This window comes from Cyprinus carpio, chromosome A10, assembly GCF_018340385.1.
Source record: "Cyprinus carpio isolate SPL01 chromosome A10, ASM1834038v1, whole genome shotgun sequence".
NCBI classification, from domain to species: Eukaryota; Metazoa; Chordata; class Actinopteri; order Cypriniformes; family Cyprinidae; genus Cyprinus; species Cyprinus carpio.
The window spans coordinates 8940950-8964137 of record NC_056581.1 but is presented as its reverse complement, the minus strand read 5'-3'; the positions used below and the strand labels follow the sequence as shown (position 1 = coordinate 8964137).

At 37.0% G+C, this 23188-nt stretch overlaps 1 protein-coding gene across 3 annotated transcripts in view; it reads right to left on the bottom strand.

Moving 5' to 3' along the window:
- Nucleotides 1-23188, bottom strand: part of LOC109097967 (microtubule-associated tumor suppressor candidate 2-like) — a 56411-nt gene that overhangs the window by 22218 nt on the left and 11005 nt on the right. For all 3 annotated transcript variants that reach the window (XM_042765040.1, XM_042765041.1, XM_042765042.1), the window contains exons 2-4: nt 8527-10587; nt 7585-7852; nt 3770-3976 (exon numbers count right to left, since the gene is read on the bottom strand). In XM_042765040.1, the coding sequence (XP_042620974.1) occupies nt 3770-3976; nt 7585-7852; nt 8527-10308 (2257 nt within the window). In that variant the 5' untranslated portion in view covers nt 10309-10587. The remainder of the gene's footprint in view (nt 1-3769; nt 3977-7584; nt 7853-8526; nt 10588-23188) is intronic.

Genomic DNA, 23188 nt, shown 5'->3' with positions numbered 1-23188 from the left:
TAATTATAATAACTACTAAAAAAAAGTACTACTAAAAAGTACTACTAACTAAAATAAGTTATAGTAATAACAATACTAAAAATAAGACAGAAAAAACTTTATTAAGGCTATATATTTTTTTTTCTGTCTTAGTTTTAGTGTTGTATATAAATATAAAGACAAAGGCATATAACCAAATTACCAAACCTTAAACTAAAATTACCCCCCCCCCCCCACACAGAAAATATTAATATAAAGGTTAATTAAAAATATTAATAAAACTATAAAGGTAAATTTTTAGAGCTCCCAGTTTCCATTCACTTTCATTTTATGGAAAAGAGCTGCATTAACATTTCACCTAATATCTATTATTGTTCTCCATGTGAGAAAGTAACTCACACAGGTTTGGAATGACATAAAAGTGATAAAATTACTAGAAAAACAGAATTGTATTGCTCTGGGTCGACTATCCCTTTAAGAGTTTCCTCTGATATTTCAGACAACATCAAGCCATGACACGAGACTAACAAAGGCCTTAAAACATAACCAATCGCTGTGCTGACTCTACACGAGGATGAAAGTGAGAGCCAAATATTGACATGCCGCTCTACCTACATCCAGCAGCTCAAACACTAATGACAGCTTAATGAGTCCAGTAGCATTTGCTGCCATCATTCACACTCTTCAATTCAGCCAATTACAAGTGGACTAGCCTCAATCAGTCAGACCTGAGAAATCGATCACCTGTCTGTGACATCCAGTCCCGCAGGGAGGTTTCTGGTATTCACAGGAATCCTAGGTCATTATGTCAAACTGATTCAACACAGAGCCTAAAAAACAGTCAGTCATTAGACCAGTAACATATACGTATGTCCTACAAATGCCCTTGTTTACCTAAGTGGACAGGTGATAACGACACAGGGGGAAAAGGCTCCTCATAAAATTCATACACGTGTACTATTACTCCACAGTTCTATTAACACAACTAAAGATCATTAATATCTGCTAACAACAGTCACATTCTCAGCCACAGCTAAAGGCTAATCATTTTATCTAGTGTTTGACTGCTTTTTGTATTTGGTCTAGGACTCCAGATAGTCAATATGCAGTCGAAAAACCATCAGATCTGCAATCAGCCCAGTAGCACATTCAACACTTCAGAGAGTGAGAGAGAGAAACACTCATTTGCACCTCTGACTTACATATTAAATAGTGTGGAAGGATTGTGAAAATACGATGGCTATAAATAGATTTGATATGTACATGCATTGCAAGTATGGATCGCACAGCTGTACTGAATATTACGCACATTGAGTGGAACATAGCCCTAATTTCAATGAAGAATAATGAGCTTCGCTACAGAAATTTCAGTAATGAGTTCTATAACAACAGACTCACAGTATGTCAAGACATGACTTTGGTGAGATAAATGATGTTAGAAATTTTGTAGATACAAAACACTGTTTGGAATGACCCCAATTACATCTGCAGTGGCCCCCAAATTATTTTGACACTTAATAATGCCTGCATGTCATGGTTTAGATAACAATATATCAAAATAAGTGGTATCTGTATGAGTATTGTTATTGGTTACTAAAACTAAAACTATTAAAAATGGTTAATAAATAAGTTTAATAAATATGAAATAAATGAAATAAAAAAAAAAAGTTTAGGCACTAAACAAACTAAAAGTGAAAAAAAAAAATAGAAATAGAAAACAGAAATATTAAAAAAAGTCAAACTAAAAAAGCACTTAAGACAATTACTAAAATGTTAAAATACTAAAATTAACACTGAAAACTATAAAATTTAAAAGTTGTTCGTTTTTTAGTATTAAAAATATTAAAATAATGCTAATCTACACACAAATGATCTTTTCTTACAAAAAAAAATAAAAATAAAAATAAATTTTCCTTAAAAATCCTTTCAAATAAAAGTCCCTTTCCTTATATATTATATATATTAAGACATCCTTTTTGTTAATTCGTTATATAAACCATTTTGGATACACTTTATTTTAAGGTGTCCTTAACACAGTGTAAAATATACAATTAATTAGAGAGTAATATTAATTAACAACATGTACTTACTATAGGGTTAGGATTAGGTTTGGTTTACGGTTAGTTTGTTTTTAATTATGCATACTATACTGTTATTAATATAATAAGTACAGTACATCCAATATGTGTAACAAGGACACTGTTAAATAAAGTGTTACTAACATTTTATATAAAGTATCATTTTAAATAAACTTCACAAGTATGTTGTCCGTCTTTAAAATTCATGTTTACAAAATTAGTGTATACAAAACCGTTTTGGAGCCACTGCAATGCACAGAACCCAGCCCACTGACTCCTTCCCTCTTACTTTCTCTCATGCATCTGTTTGCTCCATACATACAGGACTGTGAACGGTGAGTGATTCCTCTTCCCAAGTGATTTCAGGATAAAAAGACTTGATGACATAACTCATCTAGTGACGCATGTAACTCCGGATGCCTGAATCTGAAGCAGCCACGTCAACTGTTACCAGGAGAAGACCAGCCAACATCACTTATGTAGGTCGTATTCAAAACACATGCGGTGCACGCAGATGCCAGTTTTCAAAGACGGCCCCTTCTAAGAGCAGACTAGAATCTACTTCAGCAGAACTGAGCAGCTCTGATCATACTGAGGATTATTCGTGTTGACTCACAGTGCTAGTTATGAAAGAAGCCCACTTGGATCAAACACAAAGATTCTTTCCTGACCAAAAGCAAAGACCAACTAAAGAAAAGTCTGGTTTTGAAATAAATTGGTTTTGAAATAATTATGTGAATTTTTGTTTTTTTGTTCTGTTTTTCTTGTTATTCTGTGTATGAGCATAGTAGTTATGTGCTTATTATATTAATGTATTGGTGAATGGGTGCTGCTTGTAGGCGGAGTTAATAACATGATGCAAATTGCATTATAATTAACTCTAAAGAGTGGTGCATTACCCTTTTATGTAAACTACTTCAGGGATCTTGCATAACAATGCACCCAGCTACAAGCACTTTAGATGGTATATTAAATTGTGGTGTGTACAAATGTTCATTGGTCCAAAAGTATGAGACAACAAGTGAAAATGTTTCTATTTTAAATTTTTCTATTTTAATACATTTTTAGGACACTTAGAGTGAAAAATTGAAATGAAAGATTAACATGAATATCATAATGCATTTTCCTTCAATGAAAACTGACTTTTTGTACGAAGGCTTTCACGTGGTCAGTGTCAAAAACTTGCATACACTAGTGTTCAAGTTCTTGGGGTTAGTAAGTTTTTTTTTTTTTTTTTTTTTTTTTTTTTTTAAGGAATTAATACTTAAAACATAATAAATACTTATTCAGAGAGAATCCATTAAACTGATTAATTTTTTTTTTTTTTTCGAATAAATGCTGTTCTTTTGAACTTTCTATTCATCAAACAATCCTTAAAAAAAGATGTATCACAGTTTTCACACAAATATTAAGCACCACAGCTGTTTTCAACATTGATAATCATAAGAAATGTTTCTTGAGAAGCAAATCAGCATATTAGAATGATTTCTGAAGGATCACGTCACAGTGAAGACTGGAGTAATGATGCTGAAAATTCAGCCTTGCATCACTGGAATAAATTACATTTTAGAATATATTTAAATGTAAATTTTTATTTTTATTTTAAATATGAAATATTTTCAATTTGGTCACAGACTCCTCAGACCCCACTGTAAATTTAATTCTACATTTATTAGTCTGAATGCATGCATGTTTGTGTTTCAGTAACTTACGGTAGGAGGGGCGGCCGGGGTCACTCCGTGTGCTGTCGGTCGAGTGGTTACTGGACACAGAGGAGACGCTAGAGCTTCGAACAAACCCAAAGGCGGCCAGACGAGCCGGCGGGAGGCGCGAGTAACCGGGAGGACGCAGGCCAGACTGAGCTGGCTTTGGCAGGAGGGATTTAGCAGCTAACCCAGTCACCACTGGCTTTCTTTGATCTGAGGGCAAAGACGACTTTGATTAGTATTCAAACTAACTTGAAAAAAACTATTTGTAAAAAAAAAAAAAAAAAAGTTTTGGGAAATAAAAATCACATACTGCTTTTCTAGTATATGTCAATATGGAGGTCAACTATGCATAACATTTTCATGTAATACTGCTGTGACAAAATGAGGCATACATGATCACATGACTGATTCATTTGAGAAACAGATGGAACACAAGGAACAAAGAAAGTGAGTGCTGTGTCCTGAAATGAACTATTTCTAAGCAGTCGGTCCTAAAAGAGACTCACAGTAGGACAGAAAGAGAAAGAACTTGCAATGTTTTACAACCTCTCTCTGGTGTGAGGTAAAGATCACTTTAAAAAAGCTCCTGAAAGAATCATAAAGAAGTTGGCGGCTGTCTGCCTCCTCTGACCACAGCATGTCATGGCCATTCATCAACATCTACTGTATACCACTGTAGTATTCACATGGAGAAGAGTGATGATTCACATTTGTCATCCACTCAGGGAGTCTAATATAACACCAGACGTTTGCCAAAACATATCAAAGTAGATGGGTCATAAAGTCTCCATATGAGCTTGAAAAGGTTTAATATAAAACTGAACAGAGTAATAATTTTATTAATTTATTAATTATGTGCAATAAAAGTGTGTGGATGGTTTCTGGCTGTGGGTGTACTCGCAATCCTTGAGCATAATGAAGATGTCATCTTTCTTTCTTTCTTTCCACCCCCACGCACCCATAAAAAGAGCTATTTCAGCGTCAGGTACTGAACATGAGTTTAAGGTCAAAAGCTCTTTCTTTTTTAATTAGTCTAGGAGGCCAATCGTTTAAGAGGCCATTGGTTCCTCTAAAACCTCCTCTGCACAAATTATAATGATATCAGTGCTTAATAAAGGCCTCAACGGAACAGAGTAATGGATTTCCGCTAACCCCATGTGCTTATTATTACACCAGAAAAAAATGACAAAAGCTGTTTACATACAATTAATGAGGATTAATATGAATCTGTTGTCTTTTACATTCCCTATCAGCTCTTTGTGCTGTAGGTCTTCACATCAGCTACCTGTACTGCTGGCACCACAGGGACTGTCCTGCTGTTAATAATAATAATAATAATAATAATAATAATAATAATAATAATAATAATAATAATAATAATAATAATATATAAACATATATATATATATATATATATATGTGTGTGTGTGTGTGTGTGTGTGTGTGTGTGTGTGTGTGTGTGTGTGTGTGTGTGTGTGTATATATATATATGTAATTTCGGAAAAAGTATAATTTCAGAAAGCACAGGAAGAAGAGTGAAGTCGCACAAAAATATACATAAATATGCACATGCAAAGAGCTACCATGGGGTGAATTTAGGGACCCACTTCAAGGCTTGCTTTGAAGTCCTAGGCTCCCCCAGCCCAATGTCGTAATTTGGGGCAGGTAGAGAGAATGATCCCCTCCTGCTCTTGGAGATAAAGCACCTCAACTTCCCTGTCCCCAAAACGCTGTGACTGCAGCAAAGCGTAGCGCATACTAAATGGCAATCTATAGTTTCTCATTTTGTCTATCGCATTCTCAGATGTTTATTAGACTGCACTGTCAGCTATATGCTTCAGAGATGCATTCTTCACAAATGAAAACACACACATGAACAATCAAGCAAATGCACACAACAAAGCACCCTCTCATCCATTCATCTCTAATCAAAGTTGCCCCGGCTCCATCACTCCCCCCAGCAACCCCCACACCCCAACCCCTGGCCATCAAGGTCTTTAATGAAATTGCAGGCAGCTTCTCCTCCATGTCAGGGTGATCATTAAAGAAAATTGTGTTGCTGTTCTACCTCACCAATTTTTTTCTCCAAAAAATCTTTTTCTCTCTTTTTTATTCCTTCCTGTTCCTACTTCCCCATATTTCCAGACTTGCCCAGATCACACAAATTAGTCATCCATCATAGCTTTGATTTAGCATTTTTATGTTTATTTTAAATTTTTCCATACAATAAAAGTGAATGGGGACCACAGCTGTTCCCGCTCACTTTTACTGTAAGGAAAACAAGAAGCTTGCATATTCTGCTAAACAGAAATTGACACAGTTTTCATTTTTAGGGGGAACTGTCCCTTTAACACCAAAGGGGTGTAATTTTTCAAATTTGTTTTTGGAATAAATAAGAAATGTGTGTGTGTGTGTGTGTGTGTGTGTGTGTGTGTGTGTGTGTGTGTGTGTGTGTGTGTGTGTGTGTGTGTGTGTGTGTGTGTGTGTGTGCGTGTTTGTATGCAAATGTATTATTATGGCTTGCAGCTCAAGAACTCATTGATTTCTTACTGAGTGTTAAAATGCATGAATACTTTACTAGAGCACTTTCATCAAGCCCTCATTTACACAATGATAAAAACCACATTAATGAAAAACAAAATACTATGTCATGTTGATGAAGACACAAAAATACATTGTACAATTAAAAAGATGGTACTCTGCCAGTCTCCATAGATGTTAACCTCAGATTTTAGTGACTGCTGTCTAAAGACACAACAAAGTCTAATTAGCAGTCAGTGATTCTTCGATATTGTTCTTCAGTTTATTTTACTTCACTGCATTAGGCAACTTCCAAGAAGATTTTGATCACAGACAGTGTTTCAAAGGAGTCTAGTGACCAGAATTAAATGTTTTCATTGTTTGAGAGTTGGAATAAATAATGTAGCATGAGATGACCAATAACTACAGTGGGTACAAATTTACCAATTTTAGCAAGTCTAGTCACACCAGAAGAGGTTAACTTACTTGACTTCTTTTATATTGCTTCAGAAGTAAAACTCAAGTCTACGCACTAAACTGTCTCTTTATTTACTGAAGCATCAGCATCTTTACACCATAAAAATTATATCATGTTTCAACCACAGTTAATAATTGTGACCAGGCATAGTTATTGGCATGAATTAACTGTTAATTGCTTTGCACTTCAAAGCATCACAAACAGAGCCAAACAGCAAGAAATTGCATGCATTAATGGAGACTGTTATGGGTTTTCAGTGAGATAGCAGTATGCAGATAGACATTTGCCCTCTAAAAAAATGCGGAGGGTGATGGAAATGCTGGTAGTGGATTTAAGATGAAATAATTCATATCTTCACCTTGGCAGGCAAAGCTGTCGGAAATGAAGTGCGCTTTAGAAATGGAGGGGAATTTTTAAGCTCAAAAAGAACTCCCTCATGGCACAAGATGAATGTGAATTTTATTTACCGAATGCCAGGAGGTAAAGTGTATTTTACACTGACTAGCGGCTGGGATGAGTTTATCTCTAACAATCACAAATGCATAGCTGACAGGGATGAAAAGACTTCATATGGCTTTCGCTTCCTTCCTTCCATTTAAATCTATTCATCTCAAAATACTCCAGTCACTTCCGCCCTTAGGATGAAGCCTTGGTGTTTCTATCAGTCAAAAACAGTTTCTGCACTGGCTTGGGTTTCCACTGAACTTACTCCAGTGTGGCATGTGAAGCATTTAATTTTACTTGCTGAAAATCTACATAAAGGTATAAAAACAAGACCATTTGACTAATTTTACCATGTTAAGTGAACTATTGATCTTACCTTGTGGTTCCTGAGGGGTTTGAGTGGTTGGGTTTACTGTCTGCATTGGTTGACTGAGCGTCAGTGGTGATTTCGACTGGCCTGTTAGGACCATCCTGTTCTTGGCAGCTGCAGAGGGAGTCCTGTTTACAGCACCAACGCCAAGCTGAGGTCTTTGGCCCCGTTGCAGACGAAAAAGACTCCCTGTATCCTGTGCTCCAATAAGGGGTCCAGAAAGGTCCTCGGCTCCAGAAACTGTAGACCCAGGGGCTAATGGAGATCTGCCTGTCTAAATTGACAAAAAACATTAACATACATTACAGCTGCAGTCAATAAAGTGTTCCAGTAGTACATAAACTTGTCTATTAAAGATAATGAGTGTTAAATTTACAGTCTTATTAAAATATTGACGTTCCCTCCACAAAGCATTCAGGGAGTAGTCTGTTAAAGGGATAGTTCACCCAAAAATGAAAATTCTGTCATTAATTACTCACTCTCATGTTGTTCCAAACACATAAGACCTTCAATCATCTTCGGAACACAAATTAAGATATTTTTGATGAAATCCAAGAGCTTTCTGACCCTGCATAGATAGCAAGAGAACTACCACATTCAAGGCAAAGAAACATAGTAAGGAAATCGTTAAAATAGTCCATGTGACATCAGTCATTCAACTGACAGTGACGAGAAGAATTGTTGAAAAAAAGTCACTATTTTTGTTTCCTTTGCACACAAAAAGTATTCTTGTAGCTTCATAAAATTAAGGTTGAACCACTGATGTAACATGGACTATTTTAACGATTTCCTTACTACCTTTCTGTGCCTTGAATATAGTAGTTCCCTTGCTGTCAATGCAGGATCAGAAAGCTCTCGGATTTCATCAAAAATATCTTAATTTGTTCCAAAGATGAATGAAGGTCTTATGAGTTTGGCATATTCCTAAATGTCTAGAGGATTCCTTACCGATGCAGACAGAGGCTTGTTGAGGGACCCATAGAAGCTGTCCGCTCTGCCTGCCATTTTATGGGGCATGGTGTTGCTGGGTGGTTTAATCCCAGACACCATGAGTCCAGGCGAGAAGAACCGGACCTTCTGCATCTCTTGTCGATACTTATCATAGAGTAAATTTGAGGCACTCAGCACAGAGGCTTCCCCTTGATCTCCGACCACTGGTTTGGCCTGTGTGCTGCTATATGTTGAGAGTCTCGTAGGTAAGGATGATACCTCATAAGTTCCCTCAAGAGACTGGGGTTTCACCTGTGGGGTCTTCCGAATGTATGTAATGATTTTGGGCCGGACGCTTTTCGTTATTGGCAGGCACTTGCTTGGAGGGGAGGTCTCCATTAAAGCCTGCTGTGGAGGGGTTTTATGGATGCTTGTGTTGATAGTGGTTTTAACTGGGGCTCTTAAGCCCGAGCTATACCCAGCATAACCCAGCTGAGGAGCTCGAGAAGGTAAAGTCTTGATGGGTGAGGAAGGAAGCTGTCTTTGGGGGGAACTTGTTGTCTTGGGGGATGGAGGTGTCGAAGGTCTAGTCGGACTGCTGTAGGCCCGCCGGCTGAAGTGAGTCTTCCTTTCTAGGCTGGAGGGACTTGCAGCACGATCTGCTGAGCTTTGCCTCTTCAAGTTTTGGGCTTCTCGGGTAAAGGTCTGGTTGGGAGGTGTCTGTGAGTCTGTGTTGGGATTGCTTTTGACTTCTGTAGTCGGAAGCACTTGTGGATGGCTCTGACCTGTCTCTGAGGAGTGGTATTGTTGCTGGTCTGCCTGGGTGTCTATGCTGGGGTATCCTGAGGTTAGTCGTTTTTCAGTAGAAAGAGGGCGGACTAGCTGCCTACAAGAAGGTAGTACCCTCACCATACCTTTTGGCACCTCGGTTGACATCCTTTTCCCAGCGTTCTGCTCTGCTTCCATTTGGAATTTTTGCAGTTTTACTGCTCCATTTGAAGGATGTATTAGCTTACTTCGGTCATATTGTGGTTCCTGAGGCAGTGTGGTAGAGTTATGGTTTTGGTCCATATCCCTGGGAAGCTCCCTGTTTCTCTCTGAGTGGATGTAAGACTCGGTAGTAGCTGGATGCTGGTTCCTGCCTTTGCCTGAGGTAGACTTGGTGGACTGGGAAGAGAGAGGCTGTGTGCGGCCTGCACTGTCCAGGGCACTGGCTAAACTTCCACTGAGGCTGGTCACTGCAGAAAGAGAAGATGAAAAGACATTGCTCTCAGAACCACTTCGTGCATCTCTCAGGGTCCGGTTTGCACCAGAGCGAGAGCTGGAGGTCCTGAGGTCAAGGGGTTGAGAGTTCTCATTTGCATCTCCGTCCACACTATGGTTTTCATTGTGGTCTTTCCAAGGGGAGCCAACGGTGGTGCTGATGGCTGTAGATGAAAACTCTTTGTCACTGAAGTTCTTTGCTCCCTTCCTGCTTCTTTCACTCTGCATGTCTACCTGTTCTTCTTCTACAACAAATGTTTCTAGCTCTTGACACTCCAGCAGTTCAAACTCTTCAAGCACAGGGTCTTCACTCTGAGCATGTGTTCCCCAGATAATGATCCTCTCCTGGGCTTCGGAGTGTGACACCAGAGAGGGTAGTTGGCTGCTATGCTCTCTGTCATCTGAATAAATTTGCTCTTTGGTGATTTGATTGGCATTGGCGTCTTCCACTGTTTCTAGCAAAGGCTGCTTGTCGTCGTTTTGTATTTCTTCTTGTTGGTTGACTTCACTGGCTTGTATATTTCCTTGCACATTCATGTTGTATAAGTCTGAGCTTCTCTCTCAAAAGCTCCACGATAATCCTGGATCCATCAAAGGTCTTGTTCTCTCACTTGCCTGTACCTAGGCTTTCAAAGTTTACAGTTTGGATAGAGTGCAGAATCACAACTTAATCTCACATTCTTTCCATTTCTACTCCAAGATACCGCCAAAGGACTGAGCTGTATTTGTTTGTTGCTTAACAGGGCAATGCACTTGATGACATCACATCAGCTTTGAGCACCTTGAAATGCCTTGTTCATTCATCTGGTGCCAAATCTGCACAGAAAATAAGACATCACATTTTGTAAGCAGTGCAGAGTGTGCTTCAGCAGAAACTATACCAGATGGGTTGTTTAATTTTTATCACAAGATTTGCAGTTGTTTAGATGAATATTTAAATTTTCAGCCTTTTGGGTAAAAATGCAGGTTATTTTCTTGGTTCTCCTGACTAAAGCAAAAAATTAATTCTTATTTGACTGAATGTTCAAGGCAAAACATATTTCTTATACTGAAGGTAAGATGATTTATAATTCTTGTATGACTGTTTGCAGCTTCATTGCATTTTTCAATGAATATAAAACACAGTTTAAAGACACGCAATACTTCTGTAAACAGAGCAAAGAAAAAAGGTGTGCATTTACATTTATACCTTTTCTTCACTGAGCAATGCATAAAACGTTTTTGATTCAAATAATAGCTAAAAATACTGGTGAGAAAAAACATTAGTGCATATTTGGCAACATTTTCAATAAGTCAGAATTAATGGCTCCTAAACAAAACAAATGGTTTCAGTGTACTATTTCCTCAAGTTTCTTCACATATTTCATGGCATCCTCTGTTAAAACTTCAATCTTAGTGCCCAGTTTAGACTGACTACAGCAAATAGATCACCCCCCCACCTCCCACAAGTTGGTTTTGGTAAGCTACTATGTTTTGTATATTAATTATGAATATTTCCCTGAAGAGGTAATATGCCTCCACCATCATACCACTGTGAAAATTATTTTGTGGGTGGAAACCAATATTAAAGCATTGTAATGTTTACTACAACAAATTTGCTCCTCTTTAAAGAACCACAAATTGACAAGCTAATGTAATTAATAAGAAGTCTATTGATAAAAAGCAGTAACATGTTTGGCTCAGTCCTTTAATGGCAGATGGCAGTACCTCCTTTTCTCTAATAATCACATTTTCAAATCTCCACTGCTGAGAATTATGTATGGCCAAATCAGGAAGCCAATTTGAATAAATGAAGACTGATGTGCTGATGTCCATATAAGAGAGACAGCCAATACAATCCATATCACAGTCAGTTAAATGGGCAACAAGCCAAGAACAAGCATATTGGCGTTATGGCCCCAGACTGTCACATACTCCCACCCACAATACTGCAGGCTGATGAGGTGCTAAAATCACCCACCCACATACCTACCAACAAATTAAGACTCATATCAAGGTACACTGCATACAGCGAATCCCATAATTTCACAAACATATATGAATATGAGTGATACTGACACAACGTATCAATAGTGTGTTTTTTCCTCACATTTATTGTGTACAATAAACCTCAGTGTCAAGCATAATATGTTCTACGATAAGTATACATTATTACGAGTACTAAAGTATAAATTATTAAATTAGTAAATTATTACTACGAGTATAAATTATTGCTGCGATTACAATGTAAGATTTACACTTTCGCAAGATAATCCTGAAATTGTTTAGTTACATACGGTCTATGTTTGTAAGCTTATTACTTCTGGTGAGCACAACACATATTTTTAAAGAATTCCATAGCCAGTGGCATCGTTAGGAATTCTGGGCCGTGTGCACTGAATTTGCTATGGGGCTCCCCTCAAAATCAGATATATAGATACTGTAGATATAGCAGTTTGCTCAGTTTTTGTTAGACAAAAACATAATCTCAGGTCAAAACATTAAACATGCATTTTCAAATGTATCTGGATTATTGTGGGCAAAGCCTATAAGGGAGGCTTGTTAAACATCCATAGACAGTAAAAACAAACAAACAAACAAACAAAAACAACAATAACAAAAAAAAAAAAAAAAAAAATTGTATATGTCGTATTGGTAGTATTGGACAATAGCATTATAGTAATACCATGGTATTCTTCAAAGTACCTTGGAATGTATACTATGAATTATTGTATGAAAAATGTGTCCGATTGGATTAAAATGCATCTTTATATGTAGCTCTATGTGTATGACGGCAGAAAAGCAAGCTGTTTCAAAATTAGCGCAACAGAGATTCTCAAGTCTCAAAATAGGGAATCATCTAAGTTTGGGGAGCTGAATTCACACCAGTGCGAGGTGAACACCCCCATTCACCCATGATGAAAGAAAACAGTAATAGTGAATGACAGCCCCGGTCTATGCTTAACCTTTGAAGAGCAGTGTTATCAGCCTTCTCTGTAAAGGGTAAAAACACACCAGCACAACCTTAATGACATATTTACCCTCAGGTTTTCAAATCCTGCAACTTTCTACAGCTCTTCCTTTTAATCTTGAACATATTTTTGTACCTTGCAAAGAGACACACAAGGTAAGAAGAAGAATGTGTGTGGATATCTTTTAACCTGACAGAGATGAAGAGATGAAGGTACAGAATCAGCTCAAGTTTGGAAGCCAATTTAATTGTACATTTTATTTTACTCGTATATTATTCATTTTCAATGTCACAAAAAATAGACATCAGCAAGATATAGACACTTATATCATGTGTACTGGCATTGCAGAAAGACTTTTAATACTATATAATAATAAAAATATCTAAATTTTAAGTATATAATTCTAATTATATATTACATAATAATAATAATATTAAAGGGGTCATATGATGCTGCTAAAAAATAACATTATTTTGTGTATTTGGTTTAATGATATGTGTTTATGAGGTTTAAAGTTGAAACAACACATTATTTTCCACATACTGTACAATATTGTCTCTCCTCTATGCTCCGCCTTTCTGACACGTGTCGATTTTTACAAAGCTCATCGGTCTGAAAAGCGAGGTGTACGCTGATTGGCCAGCTATCCAGTGTGTTTTGATTGGACGAATACCTCAAGCGTGTGACAGAAATGTTACGCCCCTTACCATACTGTGATGCCGTGTCCCGTCGCAATGAGACAAAACCAATAAAACCCATAACAAACAAGGCATTTGTAGCATCCAGTGGGGACATAATTACTAAATATGACTTATACTGTACACGTTGCGTTGCATCGTGCCGCGTAAACATAAAACCATGTCTGCATTTGTGATCGGAGAAATGACAAACAACTAGAGCTACTCTACACGTTTGAATCATCAGTGGCAAATTCTTTAAATATAGAAAAAGTACTTACAGGCTGTGAGTCAGCATTATTTGTCAGAACCCCGGCATTGTAGGCTACTCTTCCAGGAAACAGTCCACGTCCTCCATAAAATGCGTTGCACACATGTTGTAAATACAACTTAACCACTGATTTCTAGTTGTGTCCTCTTTTGAAAGGCCAAACAAAGTAGTTTTGCTTTCACAACGAAACACACAGCATCTCCATGATGTGGCGGTGGAGACAGCAACAATACTACAGAGAGAATAAAAGTTTCACCTTCTTTCTTTGCGTGAACATTTGGGTGGTGTTATACAAATGTTCCCACACAGTAATGTAGACATGTGGGGCGTGTTTAAATGAAGCGTTTTTCAACTTTTATAAAGAATATCTCTTTGAGTTTGACTTTAGTTTTTGCAACTCTAGGGATCTTATCTATTCACAAACAGCTTTTAACACTCCAAAGAGAAAGGAAAACTTGAAATCGCATCATATGACTCCTTTAATAAATAAAAAAAAAATATTGAGACATTTAAATACCAGATGTAAATGGTAATCTGATGCTAATAGGAAGTGTAAAAATGGCGTATTGATAAATGAAGAACAGTAGTTAACACTTTCCGGTTCAAGTAATTAAGAAAAAATGGACAACACTGAAAATCTGTTGTGTAGATAGGCATGGTGTCACTATGTCAGCTCATATGATGTTCTTGTGTTTCTGTATCTCTGCTGTTGTTAACTGAAGTGACAGCTGGGCAAGGAAGGTTTAGACAGACGGGCAGGTTTGCTATGTGCTTCAGCCTGGTCTGGAGGCTTGTTCTGGACCAATGGGTGTTTCTCAAGCCCCCTTTGGAGCTAATTAACCTTAGCCTAAAGATAGCACAGAAGACTTCACAACTTCAGCATGAGCCAAAGAGTCTGTTTTCCACTTCAGGCCTGTCAACACATTCATTTAGCAGTCTATTATTTCCTCAAATATAGTTCATTTAAATGTAGATCATTTAGATCTATGGCTGAAGTAGAAAATACACCCCCTTATTACCACACAGACTGAAACGTTTGTAAAATATTACATGCTTAAATATTGTTTTTGTTAATTATAAAAAACTATTAAACTCCTTTTGATTAAAATCTTAAATCCATCTTTAAAAAATATATATCCTTTTAAAATAATTTTGGTAATTGATAAAATGTTTAAATAAAATATAAATATTAGATGGAAAACATACATTTAAAAAACTTAAATGAAAATGTGAAATGTTGCCTTGGCAACTAACTGAAATAAGTAAACAAATAAGTTGAAACACCAAAAATACTAAAACTAATGTTTAATAAATTAAAGATGAATCAATATATTAACAATATTAAAACAGCATACAAACAAACAAATAAATAGAAATATATAAATCTGGAATTATCATACATCAAAATAAATATAGTTGTATTACCATTAGTATATATATATATTTATATATATATATATATATATATATATATATATATATATATAATGTTGACGTAAAGAATTTTACCAGACATAAATAAATAGATTTGGAATAAATGCATACAAATGTGGGAGAAAAAAACTTCATTGAAAAAAACTTCGAAAAATAAATCATTGAAAATTCTGTATTTCTATGCATTTATTATTCATTTAATTAATATTAAATTGTTTTATGCTGTTAATACTAGCAAAATCGGTCCTTCACAGCAAGTTGGCACAAATGTATTTATTTATTTTCTGAGGAAAAGAAAAAAGAAATCAATGCACCATGAGGAAAGCACCCTCAGTGCTGTGTTGGACTCGATGTGCTCTGTAAGCTGAAAAAAACTGCACCAAACAGCACCATGAGGCTCCTCAGAGCAGCCAGACGAGGCAGGAACAGATGCCTGAGTCAGGGTGAGCCTGCCAGCCAATCTTGAAAAGAGGGTTTATCAAGTGTGAAACTGGGGCATGGTGGAGTGTGACAGGATGTGGCACCAGCTCACCCGTCCAGCGTTAAACTCCTAAAAATAACAGAAAATGAACAGCGAGCACCCTCAAATTACTCATACAAGTCAATGAGCTCAAGCAGATGGGCTTAATTAAATCAAAAACACAACTGCTTTGGGAATTATTGATGGTTCGTGGTAATCAACGGCATATTTCTGCTGTCGCTTGGCCACGGTGGGGGCGATCAGGGACAGACCTGAAGAGAGGAAGCGAGAGGCGGCTCAGAACACAGGCTTTATTCAGTGAGACTAATGGTACTTGAAAGCTCTTCTCTTCCTGTCATGGATTGAGGATGTGTGTGACAATCAAGGTGCAGAGCAAAAATCAAAGGCCACCAAGAAAAAATAAGAAGCATGTGGAAGAAGCATGAATATGAGAAGTATGTATATCCAAAATGTGCAAATATTCACCATATATTTACTTTTGCATTCCACAATATAGATAAAAATACATTAATTGTAATTATGAATTAATAAATATACAAAAACAAAAAAAAATCACAAAAAATAGATAAAAAAATAAAGCTCTTACATTATATCCATACAAAAATGTGTGATATAAATGTTATAGGATTTACCAGCCTTTTGTGGTCTTGGCTGTATAATATTTGGACTTCACTTGGGTTATAACTGATCACACCACAATAAACTGTAAAAGATGATTTTTTGAAGTTGTAAATAGCTGTATTGACTCATGTGACCCCTGTGAGTTCAGACCTGATGAGCAAACTCACACATTTACATTGTTATTGAAAAACACTTCTCACAGGCGACCTGAGAGACTTCGCTTATGGAAAATCCATGTCCTTGACGTATCAGCAACTAGAAAATGTTGATACACTCCCACTAAATGGGATGCAAGATGTTTCTTTACAGCATTTGAGCATGCTCTAGTTTGTCTGTCAAGCTCCTCTCACTCCTCCGCTGGGACAGGGTTTGACAGCGCCTCAAAACATTGTGACAAGCGAGTGAGATTGTAGTCACAAACATTTCGTATACGTTTTACAGAATGGCTGGAAATTTGCTTCACTTCATTCAGCAATCATCAGACTCTACTTCATTACCAAAGAAATTGATTTACTGGACTTAAGACCTGTTCACCCCAAGGACGATAACTATAAAGATAAGGATAAAGTTATAATTCTAAAATTATATCCGTTAAATCTGAGCTTTTGATTAGATCTCCTAAAACGCATCTTAACACCAGGTGTAAACTAGGCACAAGAGTGGCAGCTGTGACACACACATCTGTATTCTGCTACACAGATGCTGGTAAAGAACTATAGGTACAAAAGAGATAATCGGAGTGCTGTTACATAGCAGACTAAAAAATGACTAAAATGCATTTGAACCATACCGATTGCCAAGAAAGCTATCTGTCAAACAGCGACAGTGTCTTTTCCAGGATGCCCGGAATGTTTAGGTAGAGCGAGGGACATGCAGACAGACAAAGGTCAAGGCTGGAGCCTTTAGAGAGAGATAGAGAGAGACAGTAAAGGAGAGAGGAATAGAGTGAGAACTTACAGCTAACTTGAGCTGAAAAGGTGTGTTGGAGGGTGGGGTGTAGTGTAAAAAGTGGTGAGAAAAAAAGGTAAATATATGGATAGGAAACAGGAGGGAAGTGTTAAATGGAAATGTGCACATCTCCTGCACATGGAGCACCTTCAGTTCAGCCCCATTCAGAAAAGCCCAAAAAAGCTTCAATTAAACTGCAGTTGGGGGAGATGATGTGGGAGCTGCTGGTGCAGGCAAGGAAGCTCAGAGTAAACAAGCTGCCCTCATCTCAAAGCTAAGCTAATACGCTCACATTTATACACATTCATTTTGAAAGGAACCAAAAGGGAAGGTTCACCCAGAACTGAAGATTCTTTCATCATCATGTTGGTTTAAATCCTTCATTTTTCCAAGGAACACAAACAGAGATGTTCTGAAGAATGTTCATGCTGCTCTTTTACATATATTGAGCAGTAGCTGTCATGCTCCCGAAAACACCATTAAAGCAATCCATATGACTCATGTGTACAGTAACCTAGATCATCTAAAGCTATATGACGGATTTGTGTGAGAAACCAAACCAAAATTTAAGCAAAGTTTAATTTATTCCGCTACAGCTTTTCTTATTCTTATTATATATTTTGTATTTTTTTCCTGAGAGTTGTCTTGGTGTTACAGGTCAGGAGCAGAGTGGAGACAGCTGCAGGCAAGAGCAACATGGCTAATAAAATCAGCATATTAACAACACAAGTGATGGATGACGCTATTCAGCCTCAATATAAAGTGATTAAAACAGGCTATCGGTCACACACACACACACACACACACACACACACACACACACACAAGATAGGACTGGATGTTATATGACACAACTTGTATGTGCATGCTTTGTGTATTCTTAATTTGCACGTGTGAAGCCCATGGGATCTGACCTCATCAAGGAGACATGGTTGTTTATTTGCAGGAAGGTTTTGAGATGCAAAGAAAAGTTACTAGGAAAAATAATATTCTAGAAGACAATCAAAGTACTCAATAACAAAAAAAAATGTAAGTAACAAGAATACAACAACCTTATTTACAAACAAACAAACAAATAAATAAATACTATGGTAACTATAGTTTGCACTGAAACATAATAGTCTCTTAAAGGGATAACTGACCCAAAATTGAACCATCTCATCATTCCAAACCAGTATGAATTTTTTTCTTCTGTTGAACACAAAAGAATATATTTTGAAGAATGCTAGTAACCAAACAGTCTGGAATATAATGGAATATAAATACAAAACAATATAAATACAATGGAAATCAATGGGAACTGAAACTGTTTGGTTACCAACATTTTTCAAAATATATATTTTTTTTGTGTTCAGGTTTCATAGAGGTTTTGAATGACATAAGTGTGAGTAAACGATGACAGAACTTTCACTTTTGGGTGAACTGTCCCTTTAAGAGACTTCTAGGAGCATTTAAATGAGATCCTAATTATGGTTTTACTGCACAAAACAATAACTGTATTGTATTTTGGTGGAAACTATTGTGGTTACCATGGTAACATTTATTAAGGGTTACTGTCAGAAAGCTTGAGGAGAAAACAATGAATTCCTTGAGCTGAATATTATCAGGGAGGATGTTATGGATAATATCAGACAATGAGATTATGCAGTAACCCGGTCATTATGAAAATAATTCTTGGGAAACTACAGGTCTAGTCCCGTTGCCATGACAACCCTATCTCACAGACTGCTGGAGAACTCTTTCTTCAGTGTGTATGTGTGTAAAGGTGAGGCAACAGCCCGACTGTCCCGATCACTGCTTAACATTTATTTTTTCATTTTCTCTGTTCTAAGACACTTTACAGGTGAAGAGGACAACTGAACATATAAATAGGCCCATTAGGTAAAAAGGTGACAGTTATTGCTGAGTTCTGGCCAGTCACTGAACACGTAATGTCTAGTCTCTGGATATGGTGGCTGGGACAGAAACAGGTGATTAATGCCAATTTGGGCAGCTCTGCACACACACACACACACACACACACACACACACACACACACACACACACACACACACACACACACACACAGACACACTTGAGGTGTAGCATGTTCACTAAAATGTCCTCGTCCTACACTACTGAGTGTGCTGAAATCCCTACTTATTTCTGAAAATTCTGTGAAACTTTTTTTCAAATTCCTTTTTAAATCAAATATGACATGAGAGGTTTGAAAATCTATCATATATGGGTGTGGGTGTGTGTATTGTTGTAATAATCAGATAAAAGAAAGAATAAAATAAAATAAAAATACATGATAATTATATAAAATGTATACATACTTTGCTTTTTACTTATATACAGTATGCATAAATTAATGCATATACATAAAAACAATTACATTTGTAAGTCCAATTTATGTAATTTATATAGTACGGCATGTATATACAGTAGACATACCATAACAATAATATCTACATTTGGCAATGATATCAATTTTATAAGATAGATAAAACCATTTAGATTTCATAGTGTTTATCTTGACAATATTTAAAGGATATCTTTTAATATTTTTCATATTATACTGTCCCTGACAAGCAAAGGCAAAAGACATTAGCTTATCGGACCAAACTGTCATGCAGTATGAAACCAAATCTGATGTTGGGCTCTTATCTGTGTTTGGTGTTTGGTAAATGACCGTCTCCAGAACAAAAGGCTGAGTACGGCAGCAGACCGGAGGAACAGAAAGCAATATTCTGAGACAAAGATGAAGTTTACAGGACTGAGGAGACTGACGCCGAGGCATGGAGCGCTCAGTCTGTCTCAGACAAACATGGCAGATGACAGTGACAACTCACCCACAACAAATACTCATAAACAGGCTGCTGAGCAAAAATGTGTGGTCTAATAAGTTTTTCATTATTCTTGTTCAGAATCAACAGGAAATATGAACATACGCTACTTTAAAACGACGAGGGAAGAGGCAGAGATTGAAAAAGAGAGGGTGAAGGAGATAGTCAAAGAGAGAGAGAGAAAAGAGAACGGATGAAAGAATTAGAAAGCCACTTAGCAAAAAAGTCATCACGCAGCCCTCATAGAAAGTGGATAAACACAGTTTGGGGCGGGAGATTGAATTAAGGGTGAGAGAGAGAGAAATTGAGACTCCAAAATCAAATTACTCTGCCCTAAAAAAGCGTTTGTCCACAGGAACAGTGAGTGGGACAGGGAGCCTTATTCTCGCTTGGGTGGAGAGCTGCTGGGCCAACAGTGGCAGATCACTTCCAAATCCTGACCTGCAGAATAAAGCCCTGCTGAGTCTACCCACAATGCCACTCTCTGCAATTGACACACTAAACACACTACACACACAGGCTTCCAAAAATTAGCATAGCTCATGATCCACACACAAAAGAACCACTCCTGAAAACAAATTAGCCTTCTAATTTTTAAAAGGTAGACATATTACTGCATACTTTACCATTGGTGCACCACAAGGGTTTGAGATTTGGCTAGTAGTTAGCATGGTTAACATGCTCAAGTTTAGTCCATGATCATACAGTATTTCATCTTTCTCCTTTGGTCTTTTTTTTTTTTTTTTTTTTTTTTTTGCTGACAGGTGGCATTAGGTATTAAATGTCCTTCTATATTGCCTTTAAAAAACTATATAAAACTATACAATCATTCTTAAAGCCCCTAAGATCATAAATGCTGTTTAATTAAGGTTATATTCGATAGTTTGACTGTGTTACAGTATATCACATGTGACAATTTGGCAAGCTGTGCTGACAGGCCGGAGGTGAGGAGTGGCATATGGCTGTTAGGAAATGCAATTTTGGGACAACTGATCGTATGAAAAGCAAAAATATCTCTGTTCATGATTCTACAAATAAAACTTTTTGCTGAGTCTAACCAGGTGACACTGAAATCTAGGAGTTCTGGACATCTTTACACACTCTGTAGTGCCTGAATCAACGTTTACTTTTTCTAGCCCAATTAGTTTGAGTAATATAAAGCATATGTTTCCTTTAAGCTACACGTGTGCATGGCCGCACACTTCTTACATCGAGACTGTGCAGGAGAAATAATATGCCACGCACAGGACACATACAAAAATGAGTTGGGAAAGCCATTTGATTGAATTCTAATGCTCGGGCAAACCGCTATAGAGTTGGTGTCACTATAGAGCTAGAACCGGAGAACGTGGTTTACAGGTTTCATAGAAAGAGATTGATGTGCGCCAAATCAGTCGCTGTAGAAATAGAATATTTTAATGGTTGTGGACAAAAGAGCTCAACACAAAAGCTAATGAAAACGCAATGACATGTGAAATAAAATGTTTTAAAGATGGCTTGATTAAGTGGTGGAAATAGCGGATGATGGGCACTGAATGGCAACAAAGCTTATACACAGAATAAGAATTCACGTTCAAATTTTTTGAAAATGTTTATTAAGAATAGTTATATTTTATATTATATTATATTATATTATATTATATTATATTATATTATATTATATTATATTATATTATATTATTAAAATATTTTATAATTGACTTCTAAAAAAGAAATTCATGAGCAATAATTGCTTAATTTTTTAATATTATATTATATTATATTATATTATATTATATTATATTATATTATATTATATTATATTATATTATATAAATAATAAATAATGTCAGATTATTGCTCCAAATAATAAACTCTTAAAAGTAAATGTTCTTTATTGGGATTGTTGGTCTTTGAAGAACCTTTAACATTGATGGAAACTTCCCATTGCACAAAAGGTTCTTTATAGTTAAAAAAAAATCATTCTTTCCACTCTTAAATATACAGGTTTCAGAAGGTTTTTTTTGCAGTCATGCCATATGAACATTGAACTATGTTGGTAACTATGGAACATAGCAGGCTAACGATGGTTTTGGGAAACACACTGAGCTTACTGTGGGCGATCTGGGTGGGTGTGCGTCTGAGGCTGAAAATGTGTAATGGTGACCCAAAACTGTTGAAACCCCTGCAGAATTCCCACTAATTGACCCAGATTCCCACCTTAAATGTGAATTTGTTTACCGTAGGTTTGTGAGTTGTATAATATCAGTGTTTCTTGTGCTAAACCAGTGCAGTATGGAGATCCAGAGAGGGGTCAGAGAAAGACAAGTCATGGGAACAGAGCTAAAAGCAGCTTCAGCACCTGCAGTGCGGCTAGGTGGACTCATCGATCTGGGCTACATTGAGCTCAAATGCAAGCAGTATTGCTCCAATTCTCCCGGGCTAAGAGGTGTCGGTATTGTTTCCTTAAACCACTCTTGCGCTGTTTAGTTGCATGTTGGTATGCCAGTGCAGTGGCTTACTGATATTTCGAGCTGTGGTGCTCATATGGGAAATTCTGATTTGAATATGGCTCGATCCTATTCTGCTTCTTTCTTTCTCTCTTTAATACATTCTTCTCCCCTTTTCTCCTACTACAAAACACAGAGGTGGAACTTGAGAGCTTGGAGGCATGTTGTCCATTCAAATCTCCACAGGTATCTGCACAACAGAGAGCAAAACACATCCCACACTCCTTATTAGCTTCTTGTGCCGCTCAGATTTGGGGAACAGTCATATTGCGGTGGTAGAATAAACAACAAAAAAACAATCCCTCCCATTGTCTCTAACAAGATTTCCGTCTTCAGCTTCTAAATGAATCCCTCCTGCTGAGGGCTACGAGCGATCTGCCTACTGCACCCCTGCCACCAAATCCATCCTAATTATGTCACATGTAAATCCATTTGTCAGATGCATAATCTCCGATCCATTTATCAGAAGGTCAGGAGATTTGGAAGAAAATAGACAGAGTTATTACTCTGTGACTCACAAATAATATTTCAGCGGGATAAACAGATCCTGCAGACTGAGGAAGAGAGGTGAATAATGAGCAGATATGCAGAAGACAGGAGAATCATTACACCTCTCTGAACACCCCCGCACCCTCCGTAACAACATAGGTCTGAGGAAATCCACTTAACTACCACCTTTGTCATTTAAGCCTAACCAAAGGCTGATGAGATGTGTG